This window comes from Didymella exigua (genome assembly GCF_010094145.1).
Source record: "Didymella exigua CBS 183.55 unplaced genomic scaffold M421scaffold_3, whole genome shotgun sequence".
Lineage (NCBI taxonomy): Eukaryota > Fungi > Ascomycota > Dothideomycetes > Pleosporales > Didymellaceae > Didymella > Didymella exigua.
In genome coordinates this window covers 595,890-611,953 of record NW_022984777.1, presented here as the reverse complement: position 1 = coordinate 611,953, position 16,064 = coordinate 595,890, and the positions used below count along the sequence as shown (strand labels likewise).

General features: G+C 53.1%; 4 protein-coding genes across 4 annotated transcripts; 2 read left to right on the top strand and 2 right to left on the bottom strand.

Moving 5' to 3' along the window:
- Positions 1–2,297: 2,297 nt before the first annotated feature.
- Positions 2,298–3,949, bottom strand: M421DRAFT_89124 (homeobox-domain-containing protein; the record flags this gene model as incomplete). Its single annotated transcript, XM_033597741.1, has 2 exons — positions 2,298–3,306; positions 3,354–3,949. The coding sequence occupies 2 exons, from the start codon at positions 3,947–3,949 to the stop codon at positions 2,298–2,300; spliced, it is 1,605 nt and encodes a 534-aa protein (XP_033453018.1).
- Positions 3,950–6,829: 2,880 nt separating this feature from the next.
- Positions 6,830–9,437, bottom strand: M421DRAFT_248841 (nuclear matrix protein). The gene is made up of 6 exons (XM_033588583.1): positions 9,060–9,437; positions 8,937–9,015; positions 8,766–8,884; positions 8,109–8,720; positions 7,907–8,059; positions 6,830–7,805 (listed from the first exon to the last, which is right to left on the bottom strand). The coding sequence occupies exons 1-6, from the start codon at positions 9,279–9,281 to the stop codon at positions 7,080–7,082; spliced, it is 1,911 nt and encodes a 636-aa protein (XP_033453017.1). The 5' UTR covers positions 9,282–9,437; the 3' UTR covers positions 6,830–7,079.
- A 131-nt stretch (positions 9,438–9,568) lies between these two features.
- Positions 9,569–10,588, top strand: M421DRAFT_416381 (Swi3-domain-containing protein). Its single transcript, XM_033591047.1, has 2 exons — positions 9,569–9,911; positions 9,961–10,588. The coding sequence occupies exons 1-2, from the start codon at positions 9,636–9,638 to the stop codon at positions 10,450–10,452; spliced, it is 768 nt and encodes a 255-aa protein (XP_033453016.1). The 5' UTR covers positions 9,569–9,635; the 3' UTR covers positions 10,453–10,588.
- A 186-nt stretch (positions 10,589–10,774) lies between these two features.
- M421DRAFT_89120 (antiviral helicase) lies at positions 10,775–14,805 on the top strand (the record flags this gene model as incomplete). Its single annotated transcript, XM_033597740.1, has 4 exons — positions 10,775–13,936; positions 13,989–14,168; positions 14,221–14,687; positions 14,772–14,805. 4 exons carry the CDS (start codon positions 10,775–10,777, stop codon positions 14,803–14,805), a joined length of 3,843 nt encoding a protein of 1,280 aa, XP_033453015.1.
- Positions 14,806–16,064: the final 1,259 nt, after the last annotated feature.

Genomic DNA, 16,064 nt, shown 5'->3' with positions numbered 1-16,064 from the left:
CAACAAGGGCAACAACTGGCAAGCGATTTGAGCTCCACATCATCAAACTATCGAAAGTCACATCACGGCTCTGCGTATCTTTGATCCGCGAGCTTAAACTGAACCGACATGCTGTCAGCGCATCGCGGTTCTACACCAGCTCATTTCAAAGGCACATGCAAGCGAGCAGTCCGGTCAGCTTGAATGCGTTCTCAGCCGAGCATGAGATCGTATGTACAGCTGTCAGGTCAGTCTGACAACAGCCACGCGAGGATCGTTTCATAAAGAAACTTCTGCGCCTTCGATCATCGCTTGTTCCTTCCACCCAGTCAGCCTCTTCGCCTCCGCATGATCATTTATCCCAATAAACACCTGCAGCATCGCTTCTCCACACTTTACCCCAGACGGAGCGGCCCAGCGGTCCTGCTTAATTTCGGCTTCTAGCTCCAGGAACCGAGGGCAATGCCAGCTCAAATTCTGCCTTCAGCTTTGTGACGAGTAGCATGAAGCTTGGTGTGCCGCTGGCTAAATTGCCATGAATGCTTGGTTGAGTCTGGGTAGTAACGGCAGCGGTCCTTGCACCGAGTCATGCGTTGCAAATCCACATACCCCGATGCCCATCCATGGGTCCGCCCAACGCTGCAGATGACTCTTTCTCCGTTTTGCGGGGAAAACGTGGACGATGCCACATGCCATTCACAGTCGCACGTTCTCCGTATGTACATTGCATGTGCAAGAGGTGCATCGGGCAGGGCGCAATCCATGGATCAGGGAAGCGGCGAATCCGTAGCTCCGGACGCGCTTTTCCTTCCTCCAATACCTGCTGTGTTCAGCCACAGACTACCCATCATTGCCCCATTAGAGTTATTAAAAACGGCGTGCGTTGGCTGGCTGGCGGGAGGATGGATTGCGCAACTTACTTGGATCCTGGGCGTACGGCGAACAAGTCATCGAGCTGCGGAAGAGAACCAGATATAGACTAATTATGCTAGAGCAGATCTCATGCTCACGGTAAATCGAGGCCGGGCGCACTGCCATTGCTCGTGAGTGGAGCTAGCTTTCTCTTTCCCAGGCTGCTTGATAGGTCGGGCGATCATGATCCAAGCTTCTGCACAACACACAGGTTCTATGTCGGCGTGTGATCTGTTAATCGCGGGTCCGTGATGCACAGCGCCAATCCTCAAATTCTGAAGTGCTCGCTGCTGCAGATGTGGCGGTGTGATGGTCCGGATTGTAGCTGCGTCAGTCTAGCATACCGGAGGCACGCTACGGACTTGTGGTAGGGAAATGACTAGGGTGGTGAAGAGCACCGTAGAAAACGGGCAAGATGTGCAGGCACATACTGTTGGATCGCTGGTCCAGCAAGGATCCGAACAATTGAGCGGGCTTGTGCAGGTGACGTACGGACTTTAACCATTGGCTCTGTACCCATCGTGACAGCGTCTGAACGCACTTGAAGTCAAGATCCGGTACAAGACTCCGAAATGTAAGCTAGAGCTCTGACCCCGTTCAGAAGCTAGGATCATGTGTACTTAGAAATTTGCAGCTAAGGCTTCGCGCGTTCTCTAGATGCTGTTGTGTTCCTTGCTAGGTCCTCATCCCTACCCTGTTGCAGGCTGACCGCAGGCTAACCGCAGGAACGAGCAAACGGTGCGAGTAAGGTGAGATTGTTAGTGCAGGTACGCGTTGTCGTCACCCTGTCCATATCGAGGGTGCCGGAACGTCATTCCTGATGAGCAGCTGTAATGATTAACATACGAGGTATCGCGTGGGGCGAGAGTAAGGGTGTGATGTAATGCGTCTCGCATTGATCGTCTGTCACTACGGACTTTCTGCTCTGACATTCTGTGGTGCATTGGAAATGGCATATTGAATACGGAGCTGCAAGGGCCGTGTTGATAATCGAGGCTGTGTACATGATTTGTAATGAACACCAGTAATGTATATCCGAAGAAAGTGGTGAAGAAATGGGTCAACAAGACTCGTACAAAGAAGGGTATACCAGATGCGCCATTCGCGTCTGTTGAAAAACTGAAAGCGGACAAGCCAAAAGCCCGAGCCTGCCGGAAGGGCCACAGTCCAAGAAGAGATTTATGATGAGGGGATGGAAGCAGGAGAACGAAGAAGAAGTAGGAACGGTCATAATGACCACAAAAGTGCTTGTAGTGTTTCAAGGTGACTGCCAGGATAGCCGTAAAGTCATGACAACGCGGGCTACGCCATACCCTAGATCGCTTCAGTCCATAATTTTGCCGCCCAATGCGCCTATTGATACGCTAAACGCCAGATGTGAACAGGGTATAGAGACAGTATGTCGATCAGTAGCTGTGATGGTCGTTCCCGTGATCGGAATGCTCCAGCATATCTCGAAGTGAAGAGCTTACGCCAGAATAGTGGTCGTTGGTAGAATCGCTGCGCAGATAAGAGTTGGAGAACGTGGAGAGATTGTGTGGCGCGCTCAATTGGGGCATGCCGTAAGAGACCGGTGTGGCAAGCGGAGCGCTGGAGTATGACGGGAATTGAGCGGTTTGTGGAGTCGAAGCGCTCCGGCTTGGAGTGTAGTGGGTGCTCAGCTCAATACGCCTGGGCACACCGCTGGAGAAGGAGCGTATCCTATTCGAGCTAGACGCCTGGAAGCCAGGGATAGGAGCGTCTGATCTGATTAGTTTGTTATCGAGCAACACATTGCTAGAAGGCTTACAGGAGTATCCAACACCATATGGCATCATTGAGCTGGAGTATGCACTTGAAGTATCAGAGTGGCTGTTTGAGTCCATTGATGCCTGGGTCATGTCGCTGCTGTGAGAGTAATTCATGCTCGTTCGAAGTGGCGAGTCAAGTGTACCAGCGCGAGTCCTGGTGATACGGTCGCCATGAAGTGCAAGACGTGGAAAGGAGTGCTGGGAAGAGTACGATGTGGGCGCGCTCACTGGTATGGAGAATGGGTTCGATGTCCTGGGGCTGGTGTCAAGAGGCGCGGAGGGAAACCCAAAGGGTGAGTCGTGAGCTGATACAGGCGATAGTGTGTCGGTAGCAGATTGTGGCGGTGTGAATGTGAATCCGCCAAAGGCCGGACTTATGCCTGTGGGAGACATGTGAGAGTCAAGTGTCGCTCGACGTAGTGTGTCGATGCTGAGGGGCCGCATCATAGCGCTGTCAGGGAATCCTTGACCAAATGCAGCAGGGGATGCAAGCGGTGTTCCCAATCCGTGAGAGTTACTAAAGGGAGCGTGAAGTGCCTGTGCCATATCGAAGTCATCTGGAAGAGCTCGAGATCTCATCATGCGTTCGCGGTCGTCGCTAGTCAGACGCTTGAGCTTCGCTCGTCTGTCTTCGTTAGCAACTTGCTTTTACAGCTCGATTACTTTCCTTACCGGTTCTGGAACCACACTTGCACCTGTCGAGGACTGAGGCCAGGGATCTCACGGGAGAGACGTTCGCGATGAGCAGCATCTGGATGGGCCTGACGGGCAAACTCGCTCATGAGGAAGCGGGTCTGGTTATGGGTGAGCCTGAACCTCTTCATCTTGCGCTTGGCCGCTCGAATTTCAGCAGCTGTCATCGGCTTGCCCTCCTCGTTGGTGTCACTATCGACATCTTCGTATTTCTCATCAAGAATGATATCGTCACCCTCCTCTTCCGCCTTCTCCTCCGTGTTCCCATCGTTGGTCGAAGGTGGAGTCAGTCTGGAGATCGGACTAGTTGGAGCTGAGCCGCCAAAGGTTACTGTAGGCAAGTCGTGCGGCTCGATTTCATCCACGGTTGATAGTGAGCTAGAGTCATTGCTGTGTGACTTGTTGTTGAGGAGATAAGGGAAGCTCTTGTGCGATCTGATCGTTGGTCGCTTGAGATCGTATGTGCTGCTGGCTTTTTCGACTTGAAGAGCCGTCATGTCGCAATCCGAGTGTGGCGGGGTGTGCTCTTCCGTTCGTATACCGGAAGACTGCCACTCGTTTTCGACAGTGGACATGCCGTACGCAAAATTGCGAGGCGAAGTAGGAGGGGACAGGGGAACGTTGAAGCTTGCTTCAACCATTGGCGCTTTTCGCAAAGAAAGACAATAGAGAGATAGTGCTGGTTGTGCTGCTGCGCCAGTTTAGTACGAGGTAACCATCACCAGCGCCTGGTGCTGCGAACAGACTGGAACTGACTTGGTTGCACCGGCAGGCTTTGAGCCTTGGCCGCCAATGACTTGGAAGAGGTGTAAAGGGTGGCGAAGATGAGCAGCGTTACGACCCACAGTATATGCCTTGAAGGATGCGTGGCTCGGTAAAGCTTGATGGAGATGGGCTGATGATCGAGATCTGGGCTCGACGTGGGGCTGAAGGAGACACTGGGTCAATCTGATGAGACCTGATGGTGGAGCAAGTTGCTTGATAGGGAGGTAGAGTGTTGTGGTAAGCAGTTGGCTAGCTCGAATGGAAAGCAAGCATTCGGCGATGGGGAACCCTTTGTAAGTAGGTTCAGAACCTGGCGGAGGGTGCTTGAGCGAATGCAGCAGGGGAAGCGGAACAGATCATTCAGACAAGAAAGGCTTAACGCTTTACTGCTGAGGATGATCCGGATAAATCGAGCTTTTGAGAAGTGTGAGGACTGGGGTTGGGCCACGCATAGACTAAGGGCACTTTCAGAAACATGACATCCGTAGGGAATCTAGAAGCGAGTCGTTACACGACAAGATGCGTGACTAACGTCGAGGGCTAGGAAGGCCCCAAAAGTTCCAAGACACAGGGATACAGTAGCTCGGGACGTGAAGGAGAGACGGAGCGGGAGCGGGCGAATCGACGGTCTCTGAATCAGGTGCACTGGAAACCGGGGGGCCCTCTCGAGGAGGACCGTGAGCGGTGCGTGAACATGGAGGGCTGCCTGCAGTAGACCAGGGCCCTAGTAAAGAAACCGCCGACGAGCAATGCATGGACCGTGGCGTCTCTAAAGGCAGTTGTGGGCGTTTCCATTGGTCTGAAGCACAACGGGAGCCCCAGGGACACACGCAGCAGGAGCGACAGGGATTATACGACAGGGTTACAGGGTTCGGCAACGTTTCTTTGCGGGGTCTCTACTGTTGATGCTGCTTTAGTCCGCGCCGTGGGCGAGCGAGGTGGTGGTGGTGAGGTCGGACTGAGGATAGGTGTATTGCTAGCCGCGCATGTGCAGCGTGCTCACTCCATGCTACTGCCGAGTAACCAGCGCTTCACAGCGGTCCACATCCGTGCTGGTATGCGGCTGGTGGCTTTCAAAGCGTCGTTTGGCAGCTGTCTCATAACGGCTGTGGCCCGCGAGATTGCGTCAGGAACGCGCTGCATCAGCCTTGTTCTTCGAGCCGCCCATTGCGCCCTGCGACGCATGAAATTCAGTGCTTGGATGCCCTCGCCGCCAGCAAACAGCGATTAACTGGATTCGTGCTGAACAGGTACAAACTGGCTACACACCTGCGCGATCAGTCGTAGTGGCTGCCGTGTAGTCACGAGTACCTAGTTGCCCGTCGCCGAGCGCCTAGCACGCCGGCTGCAGTGTATGGCGCGTGCAGTGAACGATCTGGCTGGAGGATCCAACGGCGAAAAGCTTCGGGCCGCACTGAGATCGTATTTTCTCGAAGCCCACTTCTTCATGGTGCAACGCCGGCCTTCTGTCGGTGGCTCTGACAGCGGTGCTTGTCGACGTAACGCATCATGGCAGGGTGCCCAGGGTAGCGGCGGGCACAAGGACTCAGCGTCCAGACGCCAGTCTGTTTCGCTGCGTGAGGCTGCCACAATGTCTCGACGGCGCGTTGCAGGGGACGTCAAGGATAGGCAGGTGGGCCTGCGTTGAGATCGCAATCAGTGCCGGTCAGTGCAGCCAACCCTTCCAAGTTTCCGCGGGGATCAGCAGCTCTCAAGCCGAACATAGTCATCACCCGTGCCTGAAATGAGCTGGCCAGCCGGCGCACCAGGCTGGGGCGTAGTGCATCATGAACACAGCAACGATAGCCGAGCGCTGGGTGCGGTGCTCGCTGTGGACGCTGTGATCGTCGGCACGGGCGGCCTCAACGCCATCGAACGCTAAATGGTGTTGTCCCACGGTGAGGCACACAGCTGGCGGCCAGCGTTTGGGTTGTTTGGCATGTTTCGCAACGCAGAAGAAAATCAGAACTCACTTTTTGCCGGGATAAGCAATCTCCAGTCTAGGCGTCGATGCCGAGACCGGCCTCGCGGCCGATTTTCCAAACGTGTGCCAAGCCGAGCTCCTGTCATTTACTACCTACCCGCTTTCATCCGTCAACCCAGCAGCGAAAGCGAAACCGCCGCGGAAATTTTGGCGGGCTATTGGTGGGGAGCAAAGGGTACACGTGTTTGATGGACACATGGATGGCATGCTGAGCAGCTGATGTCGGGAGAAGATGCTCTTTCCGACAAGCGCTACCATTCGGCTTTTCGTTCTGCCATTGCATTGAAGACCATCAATAATGCTGTATGCTAGTTTGGAGATAGCCCGGTGCGCTCGTACTGTGAAGTTGACACTTCGCTAGCAGCTCAATGCCAGAACAATGACAATGCCTCCATTCACAATCGAGAACGCTGTGACAGGTAAGACAAGGTCCCTTCATTTCGGGGGACCGCAGCATCGCCCACGTACGTGGAGCATCTGAACTCAAACTTCGGCCAATGACTGCAATACAGCCTACGTCCGCCCGCCTGAGGTCATTCTGGCTGGCAGCGGCACTTGATGTGTTCGCTTGACAGTTTAATTTCGTAGTGCCGGGAATGACACAACGTCTGGCCACTGGCCGGGCACGTCGGTCCAGTAGTCTTGATTGCGCCCTTCATCTCCATCCTGCAGATCGTGGCGCTGCGTGTCCTGTGGCGTGGCGCCGCTCTGCGGCTGCTTCACAGCCCGCTGGCAACTCCAGTGGTACCTCAAAGATCGCTCGGAGACATGTATGATGACTGGCTGTGCCCCATTTAGTCTTCATATGACCCCCGTCAACACCATCTCCTCATAACCGGGCGTTACGCCTCACCCACAATGCACATCGTCAAAAGAAGACAGAGTTTGTGAGATAGACTGCATGTTCACAACCCCACATGACACGCCACTCGCACATGCAGCAATTCCCCTGCTGGTTACTTCATCTCTGTGTCTGCAGTCACTTGATCTCGTTGCTCGGCCCGCTGCTCCTCGACGCTATGCTGTTCTTCTAGCGGAGCTGCATCCCTGCCTTCCGGAACGGTGGGTGCGGTATTGTCGCCTGCAATCTCAGTTTGAGAAGGGGTCGGCTGGAGAGCCTCCAGACCCCTACCACGTTCGATCTTCTCGAACGAGCTCAGCTGCTTCTGAGATGCCGCGCGAAGACCCCTCCAGATGTAGCTTGACTTCTTCTCCTCTATCTCGCGCTTCTCAGATTCATTGTTAGCTATCTCCAAATCAAGGTCGATCATCTTGACCTTCTTCGCGTATGTTTCTGCACTTGGTGCATTGAACCTTGTGGTTGTAAGCACAGCAAATGGGGTTTTCGACTTGACGGGTGTATCATACCGATCGCGCTGCCGCAGTTGAGACAGTCCCTTTTCCGCTTCCGTGTTATACAAGAAGTCCAGAGAGCTGGGAACGCCCATGGGCTCCATTGGTCTCTTCTTTGCGACGGCACGCACAGCATCAGATTTGGATGTCAAGAACTGTGCTGTGTCGACGCGCTTTCGAGTGAACGGCTGACAGTTCTCCATCTTCCATCTTACCCAGTTTTTGTCACGGGAAAGCACGGTGTCTACCATCCGGTAGTAGAACTTGCCGTCCGGGCCCTCCTGCAGGTAATTTGCGATGGCGGTTTTGATGCCCAATGCCCATTCGGTCTGTGCTTTATGGTCAGACATGACAAGAAGAGTTAATGATCACTGACGTAGGCGCCAGTGGCGAAACTCGAAGATCAGGAGAGAAGGTGGCGGACACTTACGTCTTGCTCACGCATAGTGAAGTTGTACTGCATGGCCTTTTGCGCATTTTGGTAGAGTGGCTTGCTCTTTGCTTTATCGGTTAAAGTCAAGAGAAAATCGACAAGTATGAGGGCCTGAACCAGGATGTGTCGCTGGAAAGCAAGATCGCTTAGCTACGAGGTGTCAGCCACAGCATATGTTGAGAAGATGGTGGGCACATACCTCGAGCTTAAACAAGTCACGACTTGTAAGGTACTTTGGGTTGAACGTGTTTGCGAACACGTCATAGCTATCGCCCGAAGAAGGCTTTGGTCCTTTCTTGCGTTCGATGTCCCCTGATTGTATCACCTTCGGCACCTCCTTGAATTTCGCAAGTGTCGCTTCCAGACTGCTCCGAAAATCCTTGAAGTTATTCTCCTCGAAAAGGCGGGGCGGGTTTGAGAACGAGTGTTGCAATGACCAGAAGACTGGGTACAGTGTGTCGATGTTCAGTGTCTTGGGCTGATCCGCCTTCCCTTTCAGGGAGTTACCAGGCCTGGTCGCTGGGTCCTCAGACGCAGCCGTAGTCTTGATGGTAGGCGCTGATGCATCGTTATCGACTTGCATCGCATCCTCATTTGCAGGTGTATCTGCCAGGAAGTCTTCGAACGTTGTGACATTCTCCACGTGGAAATTGCCGCGAAGGTTGACTGAGCTCTTGTCACCAAGCGGGAAGCTTTGGAACATAAAAATGTACACACGGCCACAGAAGACCGGATCTTCCGCGCGAGACAGCCGGCGGAGCAGTTCATTACACAGTCGCAGAATGACCAGGGACTTGTTTTGAGAGCTTATCTAACGAGGAGTAAGTTTAGCAGACTGGAATGTCGGAGAACATACTGCGATGATTGCTTCTCTTCGCGATTCGAGGAAGTTGAATACCGTCCGACATTGCGCCAGTGACTGGCTGTCGAGAAGCTCTTCGATCAGTAGAAGCACTAATTGTGCTGAGCATATGTCTAATCTGATCAGCACGCTTCCAAAATACTCCAGCTCACAGGACATGGATACCTCTGTCGCCACAGTACTGCAGAATGTCAAGTAAGTTCCACACTGTTACAAATTCTGGCTCATCAATCTTTGTTGATCCCTACTGACGTCAGCTGATATTCGCAGCGGAGTCGGTTTGCTTACAATGTTGGCGTAAAACACGCCTTTTGCAGCACTCTCAACTGCGGTTGACAGGGTATCTTTTTCGCCATTGATGTCGCTGAAAAGAGACTCGCTCTCAGGCACTAGCTCTGCTACCTGAAGCGGAGGCTCGATTGAATTACTGCGTTTGACCGACCGCGCACGATGCAGCAGTTCATCCAGCCTCGCTGCCGTGCTGTTCTGAGGCACACCAGGGACAGCCATCTCAAGCGCGCGATGTCGAAAGAAAGTGATCACAAGGCGATATGTTGGAGTACCCTTAACGTGTACGAGTTAAACCGCAAATTTCAGTCTTTGCACTTCTAGTGAATGAATTAGTCACTGGCGACCCTCGCTATGCGGCGCAGAAGGGGATGTCACTTTAGTTGATGTGGATTGGATGTTGGCCCCAGTCCTCTGTCGCGAGAATAAGTGTTCTTGGCGCGCTAGGCACTAGCGTAATCGCGTCAAAGACGCGTCTGATGTCAGTCACAAAGGCCGCTCATTGCAACCTCAAGAGCATATTCCCTCTTTGATTGCGGGACTTGAGACGGTACCGTCTATTGCCAACGATACATCATGGCTCCCACAGTTGCACCTCCAACCTCAGGTGACGAGTTGGACGACATTTTACGCGGGATCGCCGCAGAAGGAGGTTATCAGCCCGAGCCGGCGGCGAGTAAATCCACGAACAATGCAGATGCAGGCCTCGGTATCGACGAGGAGATTGCTGTGATTAAAAAGCGCATACCAAACCCAAAACTAGACGATGTCAGGCTGCGCTCGGAGCGTGGCGTTCCACGTCTGCGAACGATCTCGAAAGAGAGGCTGCGCTTCAAGGGCAAAGGGCATGAGGTACGTCTGGTCTAGACCTGTAATTGCCCGCAAGTTCACACAGCTGCAGTACGGAGACATTGCCCGCATGCTGAACATGTATCAGCTCTGGCTCGACGACCTTTACCCTCGCGCCAAATTCGCAGACGCCCTAGCCATCATCGAGAAGGTCGGCCATACAAAACGAATGCAGGTCGACCGAAAATTCTGGATAGATGAAGGGAAACCAAGGCAGACATCAGATAAACCCGAGGACGACGTAGGTGCAGATGTTCAAAATGAAACTGCTGCACAGGTGCAAGCAGAGACTATGGAGGGACTAGAGGCGGAAGACAACACTACAGCAGTGCAGTCTGGTGCTGAAACACCTGTTCAGCCCCGAGCTTCCGCACACCCTTCTGCTGAGGAGCCAAATGAGGATGAGCTGGACGCGCTATTGGCAGAGAGTGAACAGCGAGCCCAAATAGCACCCAAAGTGCTGCCTTCGCAGGCAAGGCCAGCTACGGACGATCCGTTTGCAGACGAGATGGAGGCCATGGAGGGCATGGAGGACATGTGGTGATCGCACTTTGTTCTGGACGATCTGACATGAGAGGGCTTGATGATTTTGGACTTGCATAGCGTGGCGTTTGGGAATATAAGATATCTAGCATTTAGAATAAACAGAGCTGAGCCAGGTGAATGCCCTGTTCATGCAGAAAACAAATGCTACTTAACATACTCGTGAAGCTGTGCATGGCTGGCGTGTGCAGCAGCTCCCTTGCGCACCCCGCATGTGGGGCTCTTGCGCCTTGACCGACGTGGACAAACATTGACAACGTCATCAATGATTTTCGACACTACGGAGCCAGGGACGCACTCAACTCTACCTCCCGCACGCGAAAATGGAGACCATTTCTGGCGAGTTGGAGAAGCTGCGCCTGAATAGCGGCTGGATAGACGCTGTTGCAGGCGAACAACGACCACCCAAACGACAGAGAAAGACGAAGGAAGCCGTCAAGAAAGAGCTGGAGCATGAGTTTCTGACGCCTTCGCATTCGTTCAACACGCAATGGTTGAACCAGCTGCAGCAACGATGGGAACCCCCGACAAATTATCGTGGCCTGTTCCAGATCGCCCCAACTCAGACCCGCACAATCATTCGCTTTACTCGTGAGGGTCTTGAAGGCCGCGTCACAGGATACAAGGAGGTCACTGTTCCTGCAAACTCGGCAACTGCGAAGAACTCTACCTCGCTTTTGAGAAAGCCAGCCAACAGAGCCGAGTTTGTCCGTGGTGCAGCAGGCTTCTTTCCATTTGCGCCGGGAGGTCTTGATGGCGTCGAAGCCATCGCAGCAATCGAAGACGAAGCGATCATGCGGCAGGAGGGTGCCAACGCGAAGAAGAGCGGAGGTCTCGATCGCGTGATCAACTTTAGCGCTGAGGGTGGTCTATTGGAGATTCCACCCGGTTTTACTCGCGGCCTAGACTTCAAGCTAAAACCTGCTGGGGATGAGAAGGCTGCGCTCGAGGTGGAAGCTGCGCTCGGGGAAGCGGCGGCGCCTGTCAAAGATGCTGATGCAGATGATGATGATGCCGTGGACAGTATCGAAGTCGACGGAGTTGAGGCAGCAGATGCAGAAGGACAGACTCCCGGAGAAGAAGAGATCGATGCGCTCCTACCAGTCGAGTTCCCCGCCCTTGCGCCTCACACGCAGCTTGCCATGGCTAACAGGAAAGGCGGGCGAGAGTGGGCTCACATGGTTGATGTCAATCGCGACATTACGAACTTTAAGGAGCTTGTACCTGAGATGGCGCGCGAATACCCCTTCGAGCTGGATACATTTCAGAAGGAAGCTGTCTACCACCTGGAGAATGGCGACTCTGTCTTCGTTGCAGCCCATACGTCTGCTGGTAAAACGGTGGTGGCCGAGTACGCCATTTCGCTTGCTGCAAAGCACATGACCAAAGCGATCTATACCTCACCCATCAAAGCTTTGAGTAATCAGAAGTTCCGTGATTTCCGTCAGACATTCGACGATGTTGGCATTCTCACCGGAGATGTTCAAATCAGACCAGAGGCCAGCTGTCTCATCATGACTACGGAGATCCTTCGAAGTATGCTGTACCGGGGAGCCGATCTCATCAGAGATGTGGAATTTGTCATCTTCGACGAGGTCCACTACGTCAACGACTTAGAGCGCGGTGTGGTCTGGGAAGAGGTCATCATCATGCTTCCTGAGCACGTAACGCTAATTCTTCTTTCGGCCACGGTTCCCAACACCTATGAATTCGCTTCGTGGGTCGGACGAACCAAGAAGAAGGACATCTATGTCATCTCAACGCCCAAACGTCCTATTCCTCTCGAACATTACTTATGGGCAGGCAAGGGGATGCACAAGATTGTTTCAGCAGACAAAAAATTCATCGATAACGGATGGAAAGACGCAAACGATGCGCTCTCCGGCAAAGACAAGGTCAAAGCACCGCCAGCCGCCAAGGATGCACCAGCAGGAAGAAGTGGTGGAGGCCGTGGTGGCCCACCTGCAAGGGGAGGGCAAAACCAGCGTGGAAGAGGCCAGCAGAATGGTGGCCGCGGTGGTACCGGTGGTCGTGGTGGCGGACCGCCGGCTGCTCGGGGCCGGGGCAATATCGCCAGGACAGGTCGCGGTGGTGGCCGGACAACAGCCGCTCAAGATCGAAATATATGGGTGCATCTCATTCAGCATCTGCGCCAGAAAGAGCTACTCCCAGCTTGTATATTTGTCTTCTCGAAGAAGCGTTGCGAGGAGAATGCGGACGCGCTGTCGAACATTGACTACTGCACCGCTGCAGAGAAAAGCGCTATTCATATGACCATTGAGAAGTCACTGGCCAGACTGAGTCCTGAAGATCGAGACTTGCCGCAGATCAAGAAGCTCAGGGAGCTGCTCAGCCGAGGTATCGCCGTCCACCACGGTGGCATGCTGCCTATTGTCAAGGAAGTGGTCGAGATTCTGTTTGCAAAGACCCTAGTCAAGGTACTTTTCGCAACAGAGACCTTTGCGATGGGTCTCAATCTGCCTACCAGGACTGTCGTCTTCTCAGGCTTCCGCAAGCATGACGGAAGGGAGTTCCGTGATCTCCTACCCGGCGAGTACACTCAAATGGCCGGTCGCGCTGGACGAAGAGGTCTCGACACGGTGGGCACGGTAATCATTTGCGCACCTGGTGCCGATGAAGCGCCGCCGGCAGCTCGACTACGACAAATGATGCTGGGCGAACCAACAAAGCTGCGTTCGCAGTTCAGGCTCACGTACAACATGATGTTGAATCTACTGCGTGTTGAAGCTTTGAAGATCGAGGAGATGATTAAGCGCAGCTTCAGTGAAAACGCCACCCAAGCCCTCTTACCAGAACACGAAAAGAAGGTGAAGCTCTCAGAAGCTGATTTGGAAAAAGTCAAGCGCGAGCCTTGCGAAATCTGCGACGTTGATCTGGAAGCATGCCATCAGGCGTGTGAAGACTACAAGAAGCTGACGAACGAGACGCATCTCAGTCTCCTCGGCAATCCTTTGGGACGTCGCGTGTTCAGCAAAAACCGACTCATAGTCTACAAGAAAGACAACATGCGTACGGTAGGTATGCTCCTCCAAGATGGACCCAGTAAGGGCAACGAGCCTACTGTCAAGGTCCTAGAGATTTCACAGAACCTCGAGCGAAAGCCTGATGATCTACTACCTTACTTCGCAGACTTTGCTAAGTTGTTCCGCAACTTGCCAACAAGTCCAAAAGACATGATATTGAAGACCGCATATATCCCTCTCAATGATGTCGAGTGTTTTACGAAGACGACCATCGATATACCAGAGACTGTTCAGAACCTCACGAAAAAGAAGGATCTGATGAATCTGGCGCATGCCCAGTTCATTCCACTGTGTACATCATGGAATTACGAAGACTGGGACGAGTATGACTACAGCCGCATCAAGAACCTCCAGTTTCGCGAAACTCAGGACGCACGACGCAAACGAGGCCAGAATGCCGTAAATAAGGAGTGTCTACAGTGTCCCAACTTCTTGAAGCATGTAAGCTCGCTCGCTTCAAGTCCACTAAGCCCAACATATGCTAACGGACTAGTTTTCAATGGAACACGATCAATGGGTCATTAAGGAGAACATCCTTGCCATTCGCCAACTCATGTCTGACCAGAATCTCCAACTACTTCCCGACTATGAGCAGAGGATACAGGTGCTTCGCGAGCTCGGCTTCATCGATGAAGGTTCACGCGTAGAGCTGAAGGGCAAGGTAGCTTGCGAGGTAAATTTATCCATCCAATCTGTGCATTCACATTGCTCACACTCGCTTCCAGATTCATTCGGCAGACGAACTTGTGCTCACCGAGCTGGTCCTTGAGAACGTCCTTGCTGAGTACGAACCCGAGGAGATTGTCGCGCTGCTGTCTGCATTCGTATTTCAAGAAAAGACCGATACCGAAGCCACACTGACCGCATCGCTCGAACGAGGCATAGCCAAGATCGTGGAGATTTCTGAGAAGGTCAACAAAGTCCAGACCGATTACCAGGTCATCCTGTCCGCCGACGACTCCAACGACTTCGTGTCCAAGCCTCGCTTCGGCATGGTTGAGGTGGTCTACGAGTGGGCCCGCGGCATGTCGTTTAATCGCATAACAGACCTAACGGATGTCATGGAAGGCACCATCGTGCGGGTTATCACGCGTCTGGATGAGACATGCCGGGAAGTCAAGAACGCAGCGCGAATCATAGGCGACCCGACTTTGTTCCAGAAAATGGGAACTTGCCAGGAACTCATCAAACGGTACGTTTCGTTCGCCTACTATTCGCAAACAAGGATATGCATGATTGTCCATGATCGTTATCTGTATGCTGACTGGTGAAACAGCGACATCTGTAACTGCGCGAGTTTGTACCTGTAGAACTGGGGTGTTTCAGACGGGTTCTAAAGTGTCAGTGTCGGTGAACCGTGAGTATGTTTCGGGACCACGTTTCGATTCCGAGCTTGCAGGTGGCTTGAAATCTGAGGATACCGAGCTTGGCTTGAGGCCTGGAGATGCCGAAGAGAGCCAAAGATCCTGGAGGCCACGAGACTTCATGCAGACATGGATGTGCTCGGCGGTAATCCACGACATGCGTCAAAAGTTGCATAACATACACACGTGACATGTTATACACATGGATCATCAATGCTCTTCTGGAGTCGTAGCGCGTGGCCGACACAAGGATTGTTGACAAGCATGGCATGAACGCCAGTCGAACCTTCTTGCAGATTTCGGTAACGAAGCAGTTCAACGTCTTGTGTGAGCTAGTGGCTGAATGGAGAAGTCATGATAGGTCGCTGCGGTGGTACGGTTGTGAGCTAGATGCTGTCCGGCTTTACTCACACCTGCAGATGAAACGTGCCCTGTATGTAAGGCACAGTGGGCCTCACGATGTGATGTCAACAAGTGCACAGCATGGAGTGAGATTACACATGTGGAGATTCGACGCCCATGTGGAAGCCATAATGACTGATGCCGTTGCCGCCAGAATGCTGTGTTAGGCTGCAACCGCTGTCAGGCCTCGTACTGTGATCAATGGCGGTTTCAAGGCATGCAAAGATATGTCATATTCTGAACTGACGAGTTTGCTACGTAGCTACGCTGTCTTAAGCTGACGTCGGTCTCTGACCGTGTCTCGGTCTTCTGCGGTTGAAGCCAGAGACATGTTTGCTGCGAACACAGCAGGGTAGAATGACAGCCACCAGAGGTAGTCGAGTGGTTCTGAGTCTTCGTGAATGAAGTAAATCCTGCATGAGCTGGCCGGTACCAAGCCGTACAGCATTCACGAATCAACATGGCTCTTTGCTGAGGTTGTGCTTCCTTGAAGTGCACGCACCCAATTCAAAACTTACGTACTTACACCTTCATCAGCTCAGGATCCACGATTGTGTGGAGCACCTCCAGGGCTATGCTCCTCTTCGATACACTCTTTTGTGGAACTGTTGCGTACCTATTGTGTAGCTCCATCTGACAGAGGGTCTGCCTCATGACTTCCACCCTGCAGGTATACGTACCGATCTCGATCGCAGGGCAGGAGCGGATGGAAACATGGCATGACACTCCGAAGATAGATTCTGCTTGCTGCCATCGGTGTCCTGCTCATGCCGATCTCAAGAAGCATACAAGTCAATCTCATA